The sequence below is a fragment of the Drosophila busckii genome, chromosome 2R (assembly GCF_011750605.1).
Source record: "Drosophila busckii strain San Diego stock center, stock number 13000-0081.31 chromosome 2R, ASM1175060v1, whole genome shotgun sequence".
Taxonomy (NCBI): Eukaryota; Metazoa; Arthropoda; class Insecta; order Diptera; family Drosophilidae; genus Drosophila; species Drosophila busckii.
The window spans coordinates 14,339,857-14,363,910 of record NC_046605.1 but is presented as its reverse complement, the minus strand read 5'-3'; the positions used below and the strand labels follow the sequence as shown (position 1 = coordinate 14,363,910).

At 38.1% G+C, this 24,054-nt stretch overlaps 5 protein-coding genes across 7 annotated transcripts; 3 read left to right on the top strand and 2 right to left on the bottom strand.

The window, feature by feature from the left end:
* The first annotated feature begins 232 nt into the window (after positions 1–232).
* On the top strand, positions 233–1,534 carry LOC108595583. Its single transcript, XM_017980844.1, has one exon. The coding sequence runs from the start codon at positions 622–624 to the stop codon at positions 1,210–1,212; it is 591 nt and encodes a 196-aa protein (XP_017836333.1). The 5' UTR covers positions 233–621; the 3' UTR covers positions 1,213–1,534.
* Positions 1,535–2,383: 849 nt separating this feature from the next.
* On the top strand, positions 2,384–3,566 carry LOC108595331 (mRNA export factor). Its single transcript, XM_017980551.1, has 2 exons — positions 2,384–2,864; positions 2,923–3,566. Exons 1-2 carry the CDS (start codon positions 2,454–2,456, stop codon positions 3,553–3,555), a joined length of 1,044 nt encoding a protein of 347 aa, XP_017836040.1. The 5' UTR covers positions 2,384–2,453; the 3' UTR covers positions 3,556–3,566.
* A 78-nt stretch (positions 3,567–3,644) lies between these two features.
* Positions 3,645–4,404, bottom strand: LOC108595332 (NADH dehydrogenase [ubiquinone] 1 beta subcomplex subunit 3). Its single transcript, XM_017980552.1, has 3 exons — positions 4,340–4,404; positions 3,967–4,110; positions 3,645–3,910 (listed from the first exon to the last, which is right to left on the bottom strand). Exons 2-3 carry the CDS (start codon positions 4,092–4,094, stop codon positions 3,703–3,705), a joined length of 336 nt encoding a protein of 111 aa, XP_017836041.1. The 5' UTR covers positions 4,095–4,110; positions 4,340–4,404; the 3' UTR covers positions 3,645–3,702.
* A 788-nt stretch (positions 4,405–5,192) lies between these two features.
* LOC108596161 lies at positions 5,193–12,479 on the bottom strand. 2 transcript variants are annotated; one of them, XM_017981665.1, is made up of 7 exons: positions 11,873–12,479; positions 10,336–10,462; positions 8,275–8,407; positions 7,612–7,688; positions 7,095–7,476; positions 6,284–7,032; positions 5,193–6,226 (listed from the first exon to the last, which is right to left on the bottom strand). In XM_017981665.1, the coding sequence occupies exons 1-7, from the start codon at positions 12,452–12,454 to the stop codon at positions 5,490–5,492; spliced, it is 2,787 nt and encodes a 928-aa protein (XP_017837154.1). In that variant the 5' UTR covers positions 12,455–12,479; the 3' UTR covers positions 5,193–5,489. The 2 variants fall into 2 exon arrangements, with proteins under 2 accessions (XP_017837154.1, XP_017837155.1); XM_017981666.1 differs by lacking the exons at positions 8,275–8,407; positions 10,336–10,462; positions 11,873–12,479 and adding an exon at positions 8,077–8,080.
* LOC108596164 (protein Aster-C) lies at positions 10,516–11,934 on the top strand. Of its 2 annotated transcripts, none has more exons than XM_017981670.2 (2): positions 10,516–11,722; positions 11,793–11,934. In XM_017981670.2, exons 1-2 carry the CDS (start codon positions 10,868–10,870, stop codon positions 11,832–11,834), a joined length of 897 nt encoding a protein of 298 aa, XP_017837159.1. In that variant the 5' UTR covers positions 10,516–10,867; the 3' UTR covers positions 11,835–11,934. The 2 variants fall into 2 exon arrangements, with proteins under 2 accessions (XP_017837159.1, XP_017837160.1); XM_017981671.2 differs by having other exon boundaries at positions 10,516–11,729; positions 11,793–11,893.
* Positions 12,480–24,054: the final 11,575 nt, after the last annotated feature.

The window sequence follows — 24,054 nt, the reverse complement described above, 5'->3', positions numbered from 1 at the left end:
AATTTATTAAAATGTATTACCAAGTTATTTAGTAAAGAGATGGACAGTACCATTATGGGCCTTTTAACGGATTAATCAATGTTTGTTTACCTATCTGTTTCCATACAGAGAATCAATTCATGTTGTCACCTCAATTTTGCTTTTACCTTGCTATTGTGCTTTAAAAAAAAAGCACCGAAAGCGCGTCCGGCGTTCGTAGTCGCGATATAAAAGCTCGCGCACAGTGTGCAAATTCTTCAAAACACAACCAGCTGTCGATCTGACAACAGCGCAAAACAAAGCGTTTAATTGTTATTGAAAATAAAAGTTCTGCGAGTGAGGCACGATTGGTTCGACGGGGCTTCCCTATTGCTTCTATCAGAGTTCATCAGACGCCAATTTGGACAGCAACAAGTGGATATACACAAACTTATACCTCAATAGCAACAACATTTGTATAGATGAAGCCATTCACACTAACGTTTGTAAAAGCTCATCAACTAACACATTTGGACACCTGATTAAAGTGGCGATCAGCATTTCGGTGATTTTTTTGCGTGCCATTAGACATTAGCAGTGGAAAGAAACAGTAATTTACAAAACACACACGCGCTTACACACAGATACATACATACATATACAATGGGCGTACGTGTAATTGAGACAGACTCAGCGAGCGATTCGTATGACGATGAGGAATGCTCAACTTGTAACTCGAGTCACAAAAACAAAACCAGTCATGCCAAAAGAACCGCCAACACAGCCGGAAGTGACGCCAGCTCTTTTACACTATCGAGCCGGGATCTGGTTGGCAACTGCAAGGAGTACCGCATTGAGAACAACACGCGGGATCTGCGCATCATCGGAAATGGCAACCGTGTGCGCATTGTTAACAACTCCGGCAAACTACAGCTAATTGGAAATCAAAATAGACTGAAGATTCAGCAGAACAGCGGCCACATCAAGTATACGGGCAACGATGGACGCATCTATATAGGCAGTGAGTCGTCCCAACAGACTGTCGATTACATTGGCTGCAACGGCACGTTGAAGGTGGTCAAATCGCTGCTGCTACAAAACCACAAGACGAGTAAGCCAACTAAAAGTGGCAAGAACTCAACAAATGCAACTCCTACAGCCAAGTCGACTGTGGAAATTGGAAACAAGCTTACTATTGTTAATGGCATTGCTGGCAATATTGTGATCAAGAATGCAATCAATGTGAGCATTTAGAAATTCACATTGATAGCGATTTTCTATATGTATGCGTGTCTCTTTCTCTGGGGGGCTTCCCCCAAAACAACAATCCAAAGTTTAAGCTAAGTAACTTGCCTGTTAGCGTAGCAAGCACAAGCATTAGTACGTGGCCAGTACAAATGGTTCCTATATGTTTAATAGTCATTAGCTATTGATCTACACACATGTATTTGACTGATTCACAGGCATTGAAAAGTATTAGACGCCATGTATCCATTATTGTATTCATTATAACAAATCTATTAATATGCTTATTATAGCCTGGGTTCATTCTATGAATGACCTCACAAATTATATAATTTTTAACTACATAAATGAAAATTTGACAATTTTATTTTTTAACCTTTAAAAAAATACTGTAGCGGAATTTAGTTTTTGTTGGAGGCACTAATTTCGGTGTGTGCCCCGGTGCTGTGCTGCGGGCTAGCCGAGCGGAGGCCTGTCCAACTGATTTCGGTACAATACTCTGTGGTTCATTTCATTTTAACCCATGGAAGTACATTTTTTTTACGCTTCAGTTACTAGGAACTGAAGTCTGATTCATTAGTCTGACACACGACCTAGTTATTATTTCATCCGATACACATACATATATACATAGTAGTCGGGTCGTCGGCAAGGTAAATTCGGTAAACTAAACAGCTGTTTACTAACTGTGCCCTTGTGCTTTTGTTGAAATTTTTAAAGACTCGAGTGCCGCATTTAAATTTTAGGGGATTTTTATTTCAAGTACATGACTATAAAACAAATAAAGCAAAAATAATTAATGGTATATCAATTGACTGATAAGAGTGCTTTAAATGAGGTCAAATCAAGATATTTATGAACTTTAGAAAGTCTAATAGCTACGCACATTTTGTTGATTTCTTTAATTGTGTTGAAATAAAAAATGGTTTTATTGCACTTTACGATCTTAAATATAAGTCAAATATAATAGACAAAATGATTAATTTTTAATCTATTAATAAATTTAAAATAACAGTTTGTGTAACGTATATTTCATTAGAAATGTTAGATTACATTTGTTTAGCTTAACAGAAACTGTTGATTAACATTTTACATACTATCACAATGTTAATTAACATAATGAGTACCGTGGTACCAATATATTGTGAAAACATCCCCAATTTCACAATTTGCTCGATAACAACAAGTCGAGTTTTTGTGCAGCATTTTTACTACAAACAAATATTTTGCGGCATTTTAAAAATAAAGCCATGTTCGGGACACCACAAGCAACAACGAATCGAATGAACGATTTCGAGGTAGTATCACCACCCGATGACTCTGTTTCCGCGCTTGAGTTTAGCCCAAGCACATTGCAAAAAAATTTTCTAATTGCGGGAAGCTGGGACAATAGCGTGCGATGTTGGGAGGTGGAGCAAAATGGATCAACAGTGCCAAAATCTATGAAAACAATGGGCGGACCAGTGCTAGATGTGTGCTGGGCTGATGACGGAACTAAAGTATTCATAGCGTCTTGCGACAAACAGGTTAAGCTCTGGGATTTGGCTTCAGACCAAGTTGTACAAGTGGCGGCACATGATGGACCGATAAAAACGTGTCACATGGTGAAAGGACCAAACTACACGTGTCTAATGACTGGCTCCTGGGATAAGACTTTAAAGGTACATGTAGACTCTAAATTTTGTTCCAGTATTTCATTAATTGTTGCATTTTCCACAGTTTTGGGATACACGAACGCCAAATCCCATGATGGCAATTAATTTACCAGAGAGATGCTACTGCGCGGATGTGGACTATCCAATGGCAGTAGTGGGCACTGCGGGCCGTGGACTGATTACTTACTCGCTGGAGAACAGCCCAACAGAATACAAACGGCAGGAGAGCCCCCTTAAGTACCAACATCGTACAATTTCCATTTTTAAAGACAAGAAAAAGACTCCGACCGGCTATGCGTTGGGCAGCATTGAAGGTCGTGTGGCTATACAGTATGTAAACCCAGTCAATCCCAAGGATAATTTTACATTCAAATGCCATCGGTCGACGGGTACCTCTGGTTATCAGGATATCTATGCTGTAAACGATATTGCTTTCCATCCGGTGCATGGCACCTTGGTAACTGTCGGCTCAGATGGCACATTCAGTTTCTGGGATAAGGATGCGCGCACCAAGCTCAAGTCTAGCGAGGCCATGGATCAGTCCATTACAAAATGTGATTTCAATGCCAATGGACAAATATTTGCTTATGCTGTTGGCTACGATTGGTCCAAGGGTCATGAATATTTCAATCCAACAAAGAAGCCACAGATCTTTCTGCGTTCCTGCTACGATGAATTAAAACCGAGGGTCAACTGATCAGAGGCGTTCTTCAGTTTAACTTCTGATATGATGGATTAATCGTTGTATCAGGGATTAATACTGAGGGTATCATTAAATATCAAATATCAAAGCGCATGTCGTTTGCAGTTTTATTAAACTAAACAATCACTTAATTCACTTGCACTAATGGTGTTTCTTGTCGTCGTGACCGTGCTCGTCTCCATGGCCATGTCCATGGCCGCCTTGTCCTTTACCTATACCCATTGCATATTCTGCAGCAATGGTGACCAGAAATGCACAAAAGCCCACGCCGAGTCCACGGAACAAAAACGTATTCAAGCGGGCGCCATGTGTACCGAATGCTTTCTTCTCATAACGCCAGGCCTCATTTCTATATAAATTTAAATGGTTAGATACAAGTGTAAACATCGACGTCAATCTGCTTACCTGAGCCATGGATCGCACAATCCCTGGCGGCCGAGCGCGTTCTTTACTTCAACCAGCTGTGGCACATTCTCAACTTTGTAGATTGATGGATGTGGTACTTTGTAGGGTTCAGCGTGATGTCCGCCCATTTCACTTGATTTGCGGCTGAAAATTGTTTAATTTTTATGCTTATTATTGGCAATGTTTACAGCTGTTTTAACCTATGCCCAAACATTACATAAGTTGAAATGTATTTTTAAAGTTCAAACCCCGATTAAACAAAGGCTATATGACGGCAAACATTTCATATGTGTCCGTCACTAATTATAAACTTTTAAAATCCTACATTAATAACAAAATTAGCAAATTCAGTAGAAAATATAATAATACACACTTTTGTTGTGGAAATATGCAGCACTGTAAACGGCATGTAAAGCAAATGTTAAGTTACTACTCAACAGAAATGTACTAAAAATGCCACCAACTTTACTCTGTCAGTTTAACTAGGTGGCAACAATGTTTGACAGCTGGTATGCGCTATTTGAATGATGGTTTTAAAAAGCATTTCATATTCATATATTGTTCAATAAGAAATGCCAGTTTTATTTCACATTTATTTATTAATTCTTTAAAATTATTTTGCAATCCATTGAACATTTGTAATATTTGTTTTGTTTTGTTTAAACGTGCTTAGGTGAAAGTAAACACTAAATATTAATTAGTTTTCATGTTTTTGTTTTTCATTTAATTCTCTAGTTATAAAATAAGTAATAGTAAGATACATGTAAGTTTATAGGATTAATGTTAATAGCATTTGCAGTTGCTCCTCCGATTTACTCAACATAGCTCCATTAAGATTTTATTTTTGTGTTTGCTACATTACATTTATAAGGAAACAATTTAAAGCAAAACATGCATATAACAAAATACTGTTCTTACGCTTTTTGTTGGTGTGTCATTTTGCATTGTTTTTTTTTTTTTTTAATTTTTCTTCTTTGTAGTATAGTATAGTATGTATATATGTAGATCTAGAGCTAGGTATATAAAAACAACATGTATCTCATGCTGACAATTAAATATTTAAAATACAATACATATATAATTTCTTTTTCATATTTATGTAGTCTGTAGCTGCTGCTTTTAATTAGCTTGGAAATGCAGAAGCATAAACAATCAATTTGTAATAAATCTTTAAACTTGAAACTACGTTTGGAAGCAACTTTTATACACCTTAATTGTTCTTAATATTTTTTTACAGTTTTTTCTCACCAAAAATTTTCTACATATCTGTTGTTGTTGAGAGTTAAGAAACATTTGGAATTTTGTTGGCTAAATAATGCTTTTTGTCGTGTTTAGTTGGTTTTTCTCTTGTTTGTTTTTTTTTTTCTGAATCACATTTCGAATTTCTAAAGATTAGATTTTCATAATTTAACATACATATGTTGCTACAACAATTTAGGTATTTTGAAATCAAATTGTACTTTTAACTTATGTGCCACTCTATAACCAGCACGCAGTCCGCTGCGTGGGCATTGCCTAGGCGTCTAGACGTAATCCTCAGCCAGTATTTCATTCAGCAGGCGATTAAGACTATCCAGGCCGGTGAGAAAGCCACCGTCAGGTCCGTGATGCACGGGTGCTGTTGAAGTGGGCAGCATGGTGCCATTGCGTGGCACAAATGCCGTGTGTGCAAAATCAATTAGCCGCACATCCACAAAGCAGGCCGAGTCGTCTGTGGCTGGTGCTGACATGTCCAATGACTTGGAGCCCTGCAATAGTGCCGAACTGCGAGCAGATGCTGCTGTTGGTGTGGCTATTGCTGGCTTTGTCTCGGCACAATTGTTGTTGTCGGCGCTTTCGGCGCTGGCACGACGCTCCAGTGAATCCAGCAAAATGTTGGCAAGCAGTGAATTGGATATATTCTCGCAGCTGCGCTGCACGGCGCACACGTTGCGTGTTTTTGAGGGCGATGAAGCCGCTGAGACGGGTGTGGATGTGATGGTGGATTTTTTGGCCTCACGTTGATCGTCGTGTGCGGCATAATGCTCATCATCGTCCTTGCAGCGCAGGCGCTTGACTGCACCCTTGACTGACTTGAGCGAGGAGGCGCTGGAGGAGGCAGGCGAGACAATAGATTTCAAGGTGGGCGGCGAGGTGAGCTCCAGGCTGCTAGCATTGGCATCAAACGACTGTTGCGACTTGTAGCGCTTGAACATGGCCTCTGTGGGTCCAATAATGCTGCCTTCATAGTCGGAGCTGCCATCGTCGGAGCTGTTGTTGCCTATATAATTGTATTAAAGGTTATAAGTTGCTTCCATGGGTGGGCTATATATTTTACCTGTCTGTCGTCCGCTGGCCACTGCCTTGATCTGTTCGGATAAGCCCGAAAAATCATCGCTGCTGTTGCTGCTGTAGTTCATCCATGAATCACCGGAATGTGGCGATGAGGTTGTAACGCTGGGTAGCGTTGGCTCTGGATCAAGAAATACTGTCTCTTCGGAAATTGGAATGAATGCAGGTGTGCCGCAGGCGCCGCTGGCATTGCACTTGGCCCCAGACGCTGTCTTGGCGGCCAGCACGCCGCAGCTGCGCGGCGGCGGCATAGCAGCCAAACTTGGTTGCTCTTCCTCCTCCTCCTCCTCTTCCTCCTCCTCGTCTGTGGTGGTGGTGGAATGCGCAGCGGTTTGCTTAACACCACGCGCTGCCGCATCGGCAAAGCCGCGCTTATGCAGATGACGACGCGTCGCCAAATTCAATCGTGAGTTTGAGTCATTGGAGGCATCCGCATCATAGTTGCAGCCATCCGCGCCAGTGCTGCTGTTGGTAGCCGAGGCATTGCCACTGTCCGCAGCCACCAAATGCAAATCCTCATCAGCGTCATGCGGCTCCAGCTCATCGCCAGCCTCATGTCCCGCCTCATCATCGTCTATGTCATCCTCATCAATGCTGTTCTCCGGATGATAGTCAAAGGCGCCGCTAGGCTGCAAGGTGGCCGATCTGGGCGCCTGCAGCCAATCATCAAAGTCCATGGCAGGCGGCTGGGCCATGGGATTTTCCTCAAAGCCCTCATAAACGATCAACAACGAGCTGTGTGCATCAAGTAAAAACAAATTAGTAAGCAACACATTTATGGGTTAAGCAAAGCTTACCAGGAGTAGAATCTGTAGCTGGACTGCTTCTCTATGACTCTGCGTAGCTGCAGCAGACGCTGCAGTATTTTGCGTATGACGCGTATGCGCAGCCTATAGCCATTGTAGAAGAAATCATGCAGCGCTGTCTTGAAGCCCGATTCGTTGAGCTCACGACCCCAGTACTTGTCACGCTTGGCGTACTGCTCCAGATCCGCCAGATAGGTTTGCATGCCGCAGAGCCGCACGCCCAGCGAGGCCGAGGTGCTGGCCGCGCATTTGGCCATCTGCTTGGAGCGCTTCTCCGCCGACGCATCGTCGCCATGCTGACGTGTGCCCATCTTCAAGTCCAATATGCAGGGATTGCGAAACTGAGATGTGATGTTCTCCAGCATTAGGAAATCTAAAAGACAGCAGTTGGAAACGTTGCCAAATTAGCGAGAGCTAAGCACACAATATGTGTAATTAATATATAAAGATGTTTGTCTCTTTGCTTGGCTGACTCGTTGGACGCAGCGGGGCACAGAGGGATACTAACATTGCTTATTGGAGTTGTCAAGTTGCGAAATGCTCTTGATAACATCGGCCGCATTTCCATTCTTATGCACCTTCATTCTGCAAGTAATACGAGGCGAAGAGAGAGAGAGGAGAGAGAGAGAGAGAAAGTTGTCTGCGATTAATATGCGTTATTAAAAGCTTTAGTTGGTTTGAGTTTTGGGCAGGCTACGGTAAGCGGAACCCCATTAATGATGAGTCTGAGACCTAAGACAAAATAAGCTGCAAATGTTTCTAAAGATTTTCTTGTGAAAATCTTTCTTTTATCCTTTTGTTAAATAGTATAAGTAAAAACATGTTTTGTTGCTAAGCATCAAAAATATAATCTTAATTTTGAAATTATTTTGCGCAACACAACATGCTTTGTAATTTTTTGGAATGGAATTGTTAAAAAACAAAAAAAAAAAAGTATATTACTCATACTACTTATTAGTTTAGAATTTCATACCCAAGACCCGTTTTATGTTTGACTGGGGCGAGTGCGCGTTTTGTTTTTATATGCATTGCACAATCTAAAACAAAAATAAAATTCATTTCCATTTGCTTTGCTCAATGCAACCAGGCATATTCATATATTTAACGCATATCATGCTATATGTTTGATATAACGGGTTTTTCGTAATGGTTTTCGGGCTGTAACACCTACCTCAGCACATCATCACGCTTGCGCTTGGAGGCGCTCATCTTTCTCACTGGCACCGCGGCAGCATCATCCCTAAAGCTTGGCGAGTAGCGTTTATCCAGCTTGACGTTGCCCATGGTGGTGGCTTGCATAACGCCTGGAAATAGATGCGGACCACGGGATAAGTCTGAGGTAGTTGCTGTGACTTATGTGACTATAATTCAATGTATTTATGTCTTGCATGTTGTATGTGGCATGTGAATAACGATACCGCAAGTTTGCTTTGAGGTTAGATTTGAATGTACATAAATATGCAAATGACTGGCGAGACAATTGAATGTTAGGCTTTATAGGGTTAACAGGCACATGAGTGTGTGTGTGTGTGTGAACGGATGGACAGACAAGTACGCATACATAAATTTATGTATATGCATGAGTTTTTTTTTATAGACGGATAACAATTTGAGACCTAGTTAAGGTGCAGTTAAAGTTAAAGACTTAAAGAACCGTTAACTAACAGGTGCATATAGCCAAAGCAAAAAAATTAAGTAAATAAATATATTTAATTTTCTTTGAAATTTCTGTTCCTACACTTAGCTTAAAACCATAAAACTATCGCTTAAAGAAAACTAAATTATTTGTAGTTTCTATTTGTTTATATAATAAATTATATAGTATAGTATAGTAGTTTAATTATAAGTATAGTAATAATAATAATATAAGTAGTATGTGTTTTGATTCATACAAACCCGTTGAGGCCCGTTGAGGTCTTTTATTGGCTTGCTTGCATTTCTAATCGGCTTTCGTACTGTGAGAGTCTCGGAGACGTTCAGTTCCAGAGACAGACAGAGCAGAGCGCGGAGCAGAGAGTGGAGCAGAGATCGGATTCAGATCCGTTTCTGAACAAACACATAAAATAAAACACGATTTTTGTTTTGGTTTTTGTTTGCTTTTGGTTAAATGTACTATGTTGTTTTTTTTTTGATTTTGGGTAGTTAATTTACGCTTTCGTTTTGTTTTCTTTATTTTGCAGGGAGTGAGGAACTGCGCTCCGCATTGGTTCAATTGGTTCGTTGACTGGTTACAGGCAGGCAGTAGTTGTCTAGCGGTTCTGTCAGTCGGCAAACTCGAACCTTTGAATAATACGAGCATATAGAGCGTAGAGTTGGGCCTACTTTACGGTTTAGAGTTTAGTTCCATTAAATCAAGTGCAGAAAGTTATAAAATTTTAAAGCATAAAAATTTCACAATTTTCTTACATATTTGTCAAAAACAAATTTAGTTATTTTAAAATTTTTTCATTTGTTTGTTTGCGACTTACCCATTTCGGTCACTTTGCTACTAACTAAAAATTCTAATAAAAGTTTGCACTTGTTGGTGTATGCATGTGTGTATATGTGTAGATGTATGTGTATGTGTGTGTGTGTGCGTGTTATAGAATAAAGCTTTGGTGGCCGGGCGGCTGGACTAACTCCAGACGTCGAGTCAGACAATAATTTAGGGCATAGCAGCTAAAATATATTTTTATTTTGCGTTGTATTTTTTTTTTGTTTACACAAATTTAAAGCTAAAATTTACCTAAACATAACGTAATGTTTGCTTTCGTTTTTTTTTATTTTCTTTTTTTAAATCACTTTTTTTTTCTTTTTTTATTGTAATTTAATATCAAAACTTACGTACTATATCACAAAAAGGTATATATATAATACTAGAAAATAAAAATGATATTTGTATGCGTGTTTTCGATTTAACTAAGGACAATACAAAGGAGCGCATTAATTTTTGTTTTCTTTTTTTATTTTTGTATAAATGTGAGTTAGTTCAAAACAAAAGACGGCGTTATCAAATGTCAAGACAATGGAAACGCGTACTTAATAATGTTACTGATATTTTTCTTTATTTTTGATTTGTTTTCTTTTTATGTATATATTTTCTTTTTTTTCAGTCTTTTTTTTATTTTATTATGGTTAAACAGACAGTTAATTCGAAACGAAAGTACTAATGAGAAGCGCTTCAATAGAATCGATAAATATTTTAGTATTTATCGAATGATTTGTTTTTTTGTGAATACAGTCGGTATCTTACCTTTATACTTGGGCACAAACTTCAGTATGTCCTGCGGAATGTTCTGATAAAAGTCCAATTCACGCAAATTCAGCGGCTTGATCACCGTCGACTGATTGAGCAGCAATAGACGTGTATGTCCGCCAACCTATAAACGAAATAATATATTAGAATAATGATGAATAATTTATGTAAGTTTTTTATGTTATAGAGATGAATGTTCTTATCGATAGTATCGATAGCTAAGAGCTGCTGCAATTAAATCGCGAAATATTGTGAGCTGCTCAAGAATTAGAGCCCAATTGAAAGTTAATTAACATGAGTAGAGACGCAAACGACGCTTCATTCAAAACATTATATTCCAAGCATGACACTAAATTAAAAGTAAACGGAAAAAATCAAAAATAAAATAAATTCATCGCACACCAATCAGCTTTATAGAGCTAAGAAGTACAGAGTAAAGTAAAAGAGACAGAGCCAGAGGAGAAATTAAACTTGGCGATGGTTTAGCTAGTCGCTGTAACTACTAGTTGGCTTAATCGGGAAGCAAACCATGAAGGCCATCAAGATTAAATTAAAATATGGCCTTAATACAAATCCCAAAACTAAGTCAATATCGGGGACCAGCAGACAGAGTAGCAGCAAGGGCAGCGTTACCAATTACCATGTCAGAAAGACCGCCACCGGCAACGAGCCAGGAACGGCTAAGAGGCCAACCCAAGCGGAGACCCACAGAAAAGAGTCGCAGCGCGTAACACGCACGAGCAGGGCCGTCACGTTCAATACGGATGTGCGCACTGGCAACGTCATCAAGGACAAGTGGAAGCTGCCCACACAGCGCACCGAGCCCGCTAGCGGGCTGAGGGGCTGCAATGCGGCACACGAAGGTCAGCAGCTGGTGAACGAAGTGCTGCGCGTGCCCGTGGACATGCTATTCGATATGCTCTTCTCCGGCACGTCGAAGTTCGTGGAGCGTCTGCACGCCAAGCGCAACTCGACGGATTTAAGGCTCGGCATTTGGAAGGTCAATCGGGATGGGCTGCTGACGCGAGAGCTGCAGGTGACGGTGCAGCTGCAGGCGAGCGTGGGCCCCAAATGTGCCAGGGTTACCGAATACTACACCCAGCGCAGTTGCTGCAAGCCCGGATTTCTGTATTCGATTGATGTGAAGAGCGTCAATGCGGGCATACCCTACGAGGATGCGTTCTACGTAGCCATACACTACTGTATGCTGCGCACGGCGGACAACAATACGGAGCTGAAGGTGTTCGCCGAGGTGAAGTTTGTCAAGTCCACCTGGGCGGTGATACAAATGTTCATACAAAAACATGCATATGAGGGATTGCATGAGTATTTTAGTGATCTGCTGCAGGAGCTGTTGATCGAGATAGCTTCGCCACAGCGGCAGGTAAAACGTTAAGTTAATCAAGGATGCGTCTCTCTTAAAACTATTACTACAATTGCACAATTCTTTTTAGGACATTTTAAATACTGATCGCAGTCTACGCATTTGCAAATAAAGAACATTACTATTGACATACTATGTGGCATAACTTGCCTGGTTGGAAAGTGGATGCAGTGCAACCTCATCCTCATTGTCCAAGAGATCCTTGCTAAGCTGTTGCTGCAGCGGCGGCAATGGCGACGGCAATGTTGATACTGTTGCCTTGTTGCAACTATCACTGGTTGCTGCTAACAATTGCTGCTGCTGCTGCTGTGAGTTGCCACTGGTGCTGCTGCTGCTGTTATTGTTGCCACTGCTGACCGTTAGCTGCTTTAGATTGGCAGTTACGAGGCTGCTGCTGTTGTTGCTGCCACTGCCACTGCTGTTGCTGCTGCTGTTGTTACTTCTAACTGCAACCACATGCTGCTGATGTTGCGACGTATGTGCGGGCGATTGCTGCTGTTGTTGTAGAAAGTTGGAACCGCTGCCAAATTGCAACTGCGACTGCAACAGACCTAAGCCAGTTGAGATTTGTGTAACCAGCTGCTGCTGCTGTTGTTGTTGCTGTTGCTGCTGCTGCTGCTGTTGTTGTTGCTGCTGCTGCTGCTGCTCTTGCCGCTGTATATTTGGAACATGCTGCTGATATGACGACAAGTCAGAATCTCCCATGCCCCAATCCCCCAAGAAATATACCATGCCCTGTTGCACGAAACAGTTTTAATGCGTTGCTTGCGCCCGCTGCGGCTTGCAAATGTTTGATGTTGCTTCTTTCTCTTCTACTACTTCCGAATCTGTTGTCGTTGCCCACGGGAAAAGCTCTCCTCGCCGTCTATAGCTGTGTAAGATAAAAATACCAAAAAAAATAGGTTAATCGTATGTAAATCAAATTTTTAACTATATAAATACCAATGTACCGTACAACTGTAATAAATAATTAATACTACATAATATGGCGAGCTCTCAAAGTCGTTGCCTCAAGTGAATAAATAAACACGCAACGCAATTTAGTTCCGCTTTTGATAGCATTACTCTCTGCTAAGAGTTCTGGGTAGCTGGGAAATAACTGAATTGAAGTTCCCAAGGTATTAACCAATAGTATAATTATCATTTACAATTGACTATGGAATTTTTTTGTTATTATCTAATCAATATGCAGTAACGATACGCCCTTGAGTTTTATTTTTTTTTTGATATTTAGTGTAAATTAATGTTTAATGTATCATTATGTTATAAGTGAATATTATTTTTAATAAATATAAAAAAATAATAAGATCAAAAAAAAATCACAAACAATCTTTAAATTATTTTTATAAATTTTTCACAACCGCACTATATAGCTACTAGGATTATATTCCAAAAATAATTTAATTGATTAGTAATTCTAATTGCTATTTAACAGCTATGGGTGTAAGTCATAGTGAATATTATTTTTATTAAATTAAATTGCACTATTGTACTATAACTTGAAACAAATAAAATGCAATAAAAAGTGCAACCAACTTAATTTTGCTTTGTTTTATTTCAACTTATATATATATATATACTATATATACGCCTTTTGTCGCTGTAGTGTAATAAAATAGTCGTAATCACAGCCATTTAGATAATACGCTCTCATCAGCTGATGCTTATCAAAACGATCTGTCTGTCACTCAACTGAAGCATTAGAGCAAATGTTAAATGAAGCGAATTGCACAATTGAATAAAATTGCATTTGTGATTTGCAATCGTTGCAAATTGTTCAGGCGTGTGGCACGTGGATGCGCCCAGTCTGTCTGCCATTGTTATCAATTTGGGGCAAATGCTAATTGAGACAGTTGATGCAGTAAATATATAAATAATATGAAAAACGCTACTGCGCAGTCGTCTAGTTCCCACAGTTAGTTATTAGCCTTAATGATTATATTAGCCGCCTGCTGCTGCCTGTTTAGCAAATATGGCTATAAATGTGGCTTACTGCTCTGGTTGTTTATCTGTTTAGCAAATATATGCAGTTGGCTAATGACGTTCAGACCTAGTCCAGACGTCGGCGCGGCTGTTAAGCTGTTATTTATTTATTTTCTAGACAAGTGTTGGTCACCACTTCAATATACTTTTGTATCTTTTTGCGATTTGTTGTATTTGTTTATGCGATAAGCACGTAATCGTTCGTTCGTGTGTCATTAACTGCGCGTCAGATCAACAAACTCGCAGCTGATCTCAAAAGTGTTTTTGAACTCGCTAAAAAATCAAATGCTGTGGCTACGCATAGCGCAAAATTTGTTTATTTTCAATATATATTAAGCACTTGCATTTATTTATAGCTTGAAAGTCAATTGAAATCGGTTTGTGTTCGAGCATGCGGAAAACACTTTCAATAGCCGAACAGCCTATAGATCACTGTCATTGCATTAAATTGCCAAACGATTATAGAAAAAAAACAGCGCAAAATAAATAATAAATACTTTGCACCTTGCGTTGATAGCGTGTTCCACAGCTGAGTCAGCCCCATACCATCTGGCAGTGGACTGGGTCCACACACACACACACGCCTTATCAGCTGTAGTTCGAACCGTAACGGCACTACACTGAACTGGGCCGCAAATTGCGCTGTAGCCAATTTCAGCTAGCCGGGAAAATTTCCTTTTTCCAACATAATAAAAACAAATCTACCATTGAGCCAATGTATAGTATATTTGTTTCAATTATATAAACTTTATGGAGAACAGAATAAAATTTCTAGTTAAAATAGCTGAAGTTAGAAATAAATTTATGTATCAAAATCAGCTGCGAACTGATTTCAGCTGAACTTAACTTAATATTCTAAGCAATAAAATCTTTTTAAGTTCGCTGCCTACAACAATTTGGATTGAAAGATTTTAGCATCTTTGTAGTTACTTTAAACGGCCAACTAGCATTTTTTAATCTAACCATAAGCTACTTTAAAAGTATTTAGTTTTCTCAAATTTGAAATTTAGCGTTTTTCGTACAAAAGAAAAACGCTAAAAGCTGTCAGCACTGGCCACAAACAACATTTTGGCTGCGTTACTTTAATGGCAAAGCAAAATGAAAGTAAACAGACAGCAGACAACAAATTTCCCATGCTTCACACACACGCATTTACATGCAAACAAATATACATAGATAGGTATATATATAGTAGGCATACATATAGTCCAAAAATGTAGGTCAGAGCATAAAAGTTATCAAGGCAGTAGCAATGAGCGTGGAAGACATCAGCTGTAAACTGAGTTCTATATAAACAATACATATGTTTATTAATTTAAATTAACGCACAAGTGCGAATTCAAGCGACAACGAAATCAATGCTCAACAATTAAAACAAAGAATTGATTTACAGTTCGTAATATCAAAGCGTATAAACAAAAGCTCAAGCTACAACTGAAAAAATAAATCAAAACTAAATAGCGTCTGAGACAGCCACAATGGCAACAAAGTGCTATTGTTCATATATACATATGTATATATCTTATATATATAATTCTCTATAATTGATTGTTACACTTTCAATCAATGACCTCAATTCAGCTAAAGAAAACAAAACATTGCAATACATTAAATATTTATTTACTGCGAACATTAAATAAAATTCCTTAACATTATTCGCAATGTTAAATAACATACAATAAGTCTCTCAGTTTACTCACTGAACAACATCACAGCGTTGACAATAACGGCATATTAGCAAGCAACTGTTAATCAAATCAAACTTAGCATATTGACAAATTTTCCGCAATAATAATGCACAATTTGTTTGTTTAGACTTTGACTGAGTGATCAGCGTAAATAAATGAAATGAAATGTAAATTTATTTTCACTGGCAAGGCAAGCGAAAAGGAAAATTTTTGAAATTGGATCGCAAACACAAATAAATATATAAAATAGAGGCTTGCCCTGCTGATAAGAAGAACAGACAGCAGCGAGAATTACATATATAGCAGACGCTTGGCAACAACAAAAATTGCAAAATTAATGTGGAAAAAACGCAAGTCATAAATCAAAATAAAATTATATAATGTTTCCGAATAGTTTATGGGCTTTGCGTAGAAGATAAAGTAATTGACAAAGTGGCGTATTTGATAACAATTATATAGAAATTACAGGCAAGCGCTGAATAAATTGACTTAATAATTTTATGCGCATCGAAACGGGTTTAAATTAAGTAGCGAAAGCAAAATAAACAATTAATTGTTTAGAATTAAATTATTAGTCACGGGACAACATTTTAAATGACGTTCGTCAAAAGCGGAATTTCTTGAATTCAACAACATTAATTACAATATTTTTATATTTTTGGCAGCAACAAATACTCAAACGAGTTTAACAGCCCAAAGTGTGTTAAAAATTATACACGCACACACACGCACGCACGCCAGTCTGATTAAGCGCACACATACTAAGGCATTGACACACACACACGCGCACAGATGTATGTAAAATCGTTTATTTGCCTGTTTTGCTTGTAAATTTCTCGTATCAAAACAAAAAGCAGCTGTGGCATAGCAAATTTCCGTGATATACGCAGCGCAGTGCAAAAACAAAAGTAAAAACAAGCTGCTGCTGCTGTCTATGACGACAACAGATAAAATACACGTACTACTCTTTGGCTGCAACAACAACAACAACAGCAGCAGCAACAATAGCTAAACTGTTAAGCTCCAATTCAAAACAAAAGATCAACGCAGCCAAGCGACAGCGCAGACGATAAAAAAAAAATAACAGCAAAAAAATCACTTGAACTGACAATTTGAGTTTTGCTAGCGCTCTCTGGCACTCTCTCGCTCTCTGAGGCTCCAAACTCTCCCACACTCACTCTGTGGCTCTCACTTGGCTGCCCGCCGTTGTTGCTGCCCATTTTTCAACGTCGTCTGCTCTTTGCTTGGCTATTTTTACAGCACACACCACAAAAAAAATTAAATAAAGTTTACTAACACAAACGCACGTACGCACGCACACACACACGCAAACACAAGCAGACTGTGTAAAAGGGCAGCAAGAGAAAAATATATATTTGACTAAACGTTGTTGGCTTCTTAGCATTTGCATTTACCTTTAATCCGTCGCTTTTAATTTGCAGCTGCAGTTGTTGAGATTAATCAAATTAACTCTTAATATAATTTTCATTTGCTTGAGTGCACAAATTGCTCAATTCAATTTTCCACATTGAATCTTGTATGTGAAAATTTCTGTGCTATACACACACACACATGCACACAAACACACTTGAGTGTATATATATGTATGCTTATATATACGCTCGCTGTGGCAAGTTAAACTTTAGCTTCTGCTTTATGACTTTAGTTAATACACAAACGCACACACACACACACACACACAATCATATATGTGTGCACAAATTTAGCTTCTCAAATTAATTTGAATTTTCTTGCACTCGTGTTTGGGGCTTTAAAGCGCGATTTTTATCAGAATTTTTTTTGGTTTGTGTTCAATTCCAAGCGTTGAACACGTCCGTTCCGAGCGAGTTGAGAGGCTAAACTGACTGCAAAGTATCTTTCAGCTACAATTCGCAAAGTATCTTTCAGCTACATTTCGTGCAAGCGAGACGCATATACAGTCAGCAACACTTGTTCCTATGCCATTCGCCCAAAGTCTATGCGTGCGAGCAGTAGCGCATGCTGAGCTAATAGCGTGCGCAAATGCTCTCTGAGAGCGTCTGAAAGAGAGCGAGAGCGAGAGCGAGAGAGAGCGTTGTGCTCTCTCGCTGCGTTTGTTTTGACTGCAAACTGCAGTTGCTGTTGCCCAGGATTGGGTTTGGATTTGGAAATGGTTACGAACGCGTTTGCACCAGGCTCAACCAGTTTGGCGCTTAATTAAATAAACAATGAATTATTGCGAATTAACATTGTAGTATTTAAGAGATAATCTAATCTGATTTGAGTCGACAATTGTCGACGGCAGCTAATCAGCCACAAGCTGGAAATCATCAATGGATCGACAGATATAGTTAGCTACGCCTAAGAACAATTATTGTTACAATTCTGCGAAATCTTATTTTGTAAAACGCGCTTTGGCAAATTGTTTTTTCCTCTCCAATTGTCAACAACAAATATTTGTGAACGGAAGCTAATGGAGCTCCCAGGTCACCTTCGCTGCCCTGCGGCACACGCCTCAGATGCTTCCGCATCGCCTTGCCGCAGATAAACTAATTAAAATAGGGAGAGGAGTAAAAATAAAACAACAGCTATTGTTGACAAAACACAACAGTTCTTATCGCTAGCAAAAAATTTATCAAATTTTCATACGCCATAAATAATGCCATAATATTTGAGCCTATCTATAAGTGTGCTAAGTGAATAATTTATAAGCTATAAAGCTGCGACTTTTGCTTTCGATATGAACTGAACATATCAACTGTAATGAAAACTAAATGTAATTGTAGCTGTAATGACAAACTATTTAGATTTATAGAGTGTTAAGAAATTTCTAGAAAGTAAACTATTTATAGCGAACTCAAGTTGAAGCAAAGTTCATTACAGTTGTCACGACTTCTTAGCAAGAGCTGTCTTTTAAAAAAGTTGTGAGCTACAATTGCGATTGCCACGGATAGTGTGGCAGAGATATCGCCAGTGGCAATTACAACAACAGCAACAACTTCGCGTGTGTTACTCTCGAGTTTGGCACGTTCCGGAAATAAAAGTGAAATTGGCTAACGTCAGTCCTGTCGTAAAATGTCAGTGCACAATGCCTAAACAATGACGCAACAATTTGATATTTTTACACAGCACGCCGCCTGCCAAAAATAGATACAAACCGAGGCCTAAGAACTCACTGATAATAACAGAGAGAGAACCGATGTGACGCATCGGTTGAGAACTAGCCTATAGTATATAGCATATCTTTAGATAAGGTCAGCCACAAATAGCGCTTTAGCTGATATTTATTAACGCTTTTGTTGCCAGCCATTGTGTCTGCTGTTGTTACAAGGATAATTTATTCATGCCTTCATTCCTTTTTTTTGCTGTAATTGTTGGCTCTGACCCTGGGCGAATGGCAACTCGAGGCAGCCAAGTGGGCGCCGCTTGAGCTGCTCTTGCTGCCATTGTTTCCCCATTGTGCATCCTTGACATTGGCATTGACTTTGCATGTGGAGGCTGCTTCAGCAGGCTAAAACACACAAAAACAAATGCAACAACATTTTCATTTCAAGCGCAACATGGGGCGCTAAACTGTTCATAGAGATGACACTAAGACTAAAGTTCAAATAAAATATTCAAATTTGCTGACGACAAGTTATTTAACTAGCACATAAATCTCATCAACAATAACAATAACAAATAACAAATTGTTATGCTCAGCCGACATGCACGTGATATTTTGATGCTAATTGAAAAAAATTATTGATAAATCATTTTGTTTGCGGTGCTTGTTGATTGGTTTTTGCAAATAAGTACTTGCCCATAGACAACAAATAATACAGTGGTCGGCATATCTATATTGACAACAAATTGGAATATTGGAAAATTGCTAAAATTATATGGAATTGTATAGTATCCTTTTAATTTTAACTCTTATCAGTTGCAATAAAATATTTCAATAATATTGTTAATATTTTATTTAAAATTAATATACTTTTATTATGGTATGCACAACGTTGCATATTGACCAAGTTAATGGTTGGTTATTAAATAAGCGCAGATGCTTAAAAATCTCAAAATAGATTGATTTAAATTTATTAAGCACACAAAATGATGAGAGATTTCATTATATATGCATTAGTATACTGAAACATAGACGTTTCGAACTTTGAGTACATTTTTTAAAATATATAATTTTTTTGAAATGTTTTACTTGCTACAAATTCATATTTACTTTGTAAAAAATTAAACAAACTGTCAAAGTACTTTTGGCAGCCAATATTTGCATATATAATATTTTTAAAAGCTTTTGAATTTTGCTATTTTTATTTAATATTTTTAAAGTATTTTCAATTTTTCTTTGCAGCAATAATTTGTACTTTTTTTTGTCAAAATAAATATGCCGAGCAGTGTAAGTTTTTATGCATATTGCCATTTAAGTTTTATTTGCAAGTATAATGCGCTGGTTGCGTCGTCTCTCGCAGCAGCAGGCATTAGCATTAGCCATTTAGTGGGCCAATTTGCGTGACAGTCGGCTGCATATAAATTGTCAGTCAAAAGTGTAGCAGACAAATCTTGGCAAACTGTTGGGCAGAGGCAGCGTTGCTAACCCGCTCAATATTAATGTGGGAACGGAGCGCAGGCAGCAAGGACACTCTCAAGGAGTTGCAGCAGGACATGTGCTCAGCGCATGGCAGTCACTTGACATTAGCTAATTGCTGAAGTGCCGCCCGTGTCGACATTGACAATGGCACAAACCAAATACGTGCACAAGAGCAATTGTCATTCAATTTGCAATTTCCATTTGTTAGCCAGTTCCAGCCCGTGACTGCCTGTTCGCTCTCTCTCTCTCTCTCTCTCTCTCTCTAAGAGAGAGCATGCTACATTTATTGAAAACACGCGCCTGTCAACCATTTAATTGAAAGCAGTCGCTCCCCCCTCTAAAATCAATGAGTCAATTGAAATTTTGCTGCCATAACAATCAAACTGCGAACTGCGGTTTTAGCCTATATTTTCATTTTTATGAGTCAACGTGAAAAACAACAGCTGTTTGCGTTTAGGCCACGTATTGTTGGCGATTCAATGTAAGCGGCCTATAAATAAATTGCAAAATGGCTCGAAACAAACATTTCAGAAATATACAAAATATTTCGCTACAAGTCGTTGACATTTCACAAACATTTCGTTTTCTTTGATATAAAGCAACCTTTGCTCATGACATTGAATGAAAAATATCTGCGTATCTATCTGAGCGCGCAATTCAAGATATTTTCTAGTGGGATTTTCCTAGTGAATTGCAATCGTTACCGGAACAATGGCCACGAATCAAAGACGTGGACACCACGCCACGAATGCTGTGTGGGCAGCGGGTGGGGCAGCGCTGAGGCAAAGTGCTGACAAGCGCCAGGCACGAGGCAGCGCAAGCGGTTTGGCAATGGGTCAGCATTGCTTAAAACACAAAAAATAAAATCTAAAATAATTCGTTTTCGATTCGCAGCAGCAGCAATCGCCGGGGCATGGCGAGCCATGACCACGCCAAAATGAACTTTATTAGCAGCTGTTGCCAACTAAACTTTGCCACAATTCTGTGGGCGTTCGTTTCATTTTTGTATTTCTTGGCGCAACGCCAACACATTCCATGCCACAGCATATTAGCAGGTACAAGTGGCAAGCACAGATGATGAATGCTTTTAGCATAAACAAAGAATTTCTATGCCAAATTGTTGATCAGCCCGCGTGCCCGCATAAGTAGGCAACATAAACAGACAGCAAATATAAATAGCAGCTGTAGTATATATATCTGTGTGTGTGTGCGTGTGTGTGTATTAGTCTGGCATTAATATAGTCACGTATTCAGGGCCGACATGAATCAATGTCAATACCAATGGCCAAAAATAAACACAACGCTTTTGGCCCACTGTGTTACAATTGCTCTTAATATATAATTTGACTTTTTATAAGAAATTTGCGACGCAATTATTTACTATTTATTTATTTTTCTTTGGGTTTGGCAACCTGTGCAGACGCTAGAACTAAAAATATATTGCCACTCGATCTGCAGCCAGACTATAATTCATATATTATATAAATATTTGTACAAAGATTTCTATGCAGGTAATTAACGCTGTAAATTTAAATTTACGTATGTGTGTCTGTTTGCATGCAAATGTATTTATAAGCATATGTGGATCAAGTTCAATTTAATGCCAAACGATAAGAAAATTAAATAAATAAATACGAGTGTTTCGAATAGAACATAGAAGGTTAGATTGCAAGCAGAAATAGGCGACTGCTGAATGAGCTACACCAGAAAGAAAGAAGAAGAAAAAGCCGTTATGTACTGTTGTTCTGTACATTGAATGAAAAATATACAAAACAATATTTATTATGTCTTATTTTTCTAAATTACAAATAATGTTTAAGAGTCTAAATTTTGTGCTATTACTACAATTTTAATATTAGCTTTGAATAGGAATTTAATCACTATCAAATAAAACTTTTAATAATTTTAATACAATTTAATATAGAAACAGTTCATAATCGTTATAAATTTTCTAACATTTTGTAAGCTCAAATAAGAATGATAACTAAAGCTGACAATGCAAAAACGTTAAACAAAATTTGCCAATCATAAAGTGAATTGCAAATTCGTGATGTTTTCAAAGTCAAATAACAAAAAGCAAGCAGAATTTTTCTAAATGTATTGGTTGAGCAACAAAAACAACAACAACGAGCTGCTTATAGTAATTAAAACAAATGTCGTGCAAATTTGTGCATAGAGATAAATGAAATGGTAAACAATTTTCTCTTTAATTGCGTCAATGGTGACAACATCTCAACAGAAAAGGGGGCGGGGCTGTGTGTGCTAGCGATAAGGAAATGTTCGCATTTGCTCTTTGAAGTAAGCAAAAGACAAAACCCACTTAGTACGCACTCAACTTGCAGCATCATTTCATTCTCAATCAGAATCAGAGATCTGTGTAAACAATCATTCATGAATTTAATGCGCTTTCGTTTTCTTCCGGCAAAGCAAAAATAAACACAAATTGTTGCTAACGCTGCCATAAACAAAACAAAAGATTGTTTATTATTTGATGAGTGTCATGCAATTATGCAAAATTGATTTACAAATTGATAAACAAATATGCAAAATGCAAACTTGCATTTAAAAGAATTTATGCGCAGCTTTAAGGCGTCATCGTAAATTATTTCGTGTATTCCATGAAAATTATATGACGCAATGGAAATGGCCTGACTAATAAGCAGCTCAAGTATTTATTTATAAAAAGAAAAGCTCATTATATCACACATTCATATGCTAGAAATTCATTTATAAATTATTTGCATATTATACGCAAATGTTTTGGCTTGTCAAATCAATTAAATTTGAAATCATTTGGCAAGTGCGGCGGCGAATTAAAGTCAAAAGTTGTCTCCTCACTACTTATTATTTATTAAAATATGTTTCTGCGCACATTTATAGCGTACGCTTGCTATTTATTAAAAATTTCTTGCCACCCACTGACGCCGCCCACAAGTGTAAGCTGAAAGTTCAAGGCCAAGCAGTAAGTGCTAGCAAATTGCTTTTATACATTTTTAAGCTAGCAATTTCAGTCAAGACTTATAAATTATAAATCTCAATAACTGACAGCAGAGCTGTTGCCTATTGTCTATCTAATCGTAATGAATGGCTGCGCCAATTTATTTTTGTTAATTAATAATAATTATCGAATTGCAGCCGAATTTATTGACACTTTAAATTCACAGCTGATAATAATAAATAATGAGTTCTCGCTAAAACTACACATTAATTAATTGCCTGCAAAATTGTGTTAAAAACGTCATCGACATAATGCAAATTAATGCAAATTGCGTAGTCCGAACCCATAATGTGTCTGTTTATTATAATTGTATCTCTTGGGGTTTCATATTCACTGCTGCGCATTAAATGACGCACTGGAGCTTCCCCCCAAATGTTCTACGGTTGCTATGATAAACGAAAAACTAGCGCCCTTACCCCTATCCCTAGCCCTAAGTAAACGCAAGTTGCTGTGTAATTAAATTGCGTCTCGGCTTTTGGGCATTGGCTCGTATTACAAATTACGTAGAATTACAAAGGGTTCGGATTGCTTTGATTATGCAAAATGATAGACCGCAGTTATGTCAAATAATGGTTAAGACGAATTGCAAACCCGCTTGAACTTAAATCATAATGAGCTTAAGATTCAAACAATTATTATTTATGCCCCTTAAAATGTATAAAGAAGGTTTCCAGCTTGTAATTGGTTTAATCAATTTATGGGAAAATTTGTGTGTGATAAAAAAGCTAAAGAAAATTAAATTTACACAATGTGTGTCTCTGAATAAAATATTTCCAACGGGAACTGAAAAGGTTTAATTTATTTTTAATGTGCAAGGTATACACGGTTCGTAATCTGTGAGCAATTAAATCAAATTTGTATAAACTGGAAAATAATTGTTGCTTTTTTTCTGATTGCTGCAATTAATTTGATTAATATTTATTGCATGCAAATAAAATAAAATTTTCAGTAAATGTTATATCTTTTGTATGAACTCGCAAACAATTTCATATCAACGCCTGAAGATTTATCACTCACAAATTTTCCAGCACAATTATTCAATTAATTAATGTTTGGTCGACTACATAATGCCACCCACCTCACCCACTGGGCTCTAATT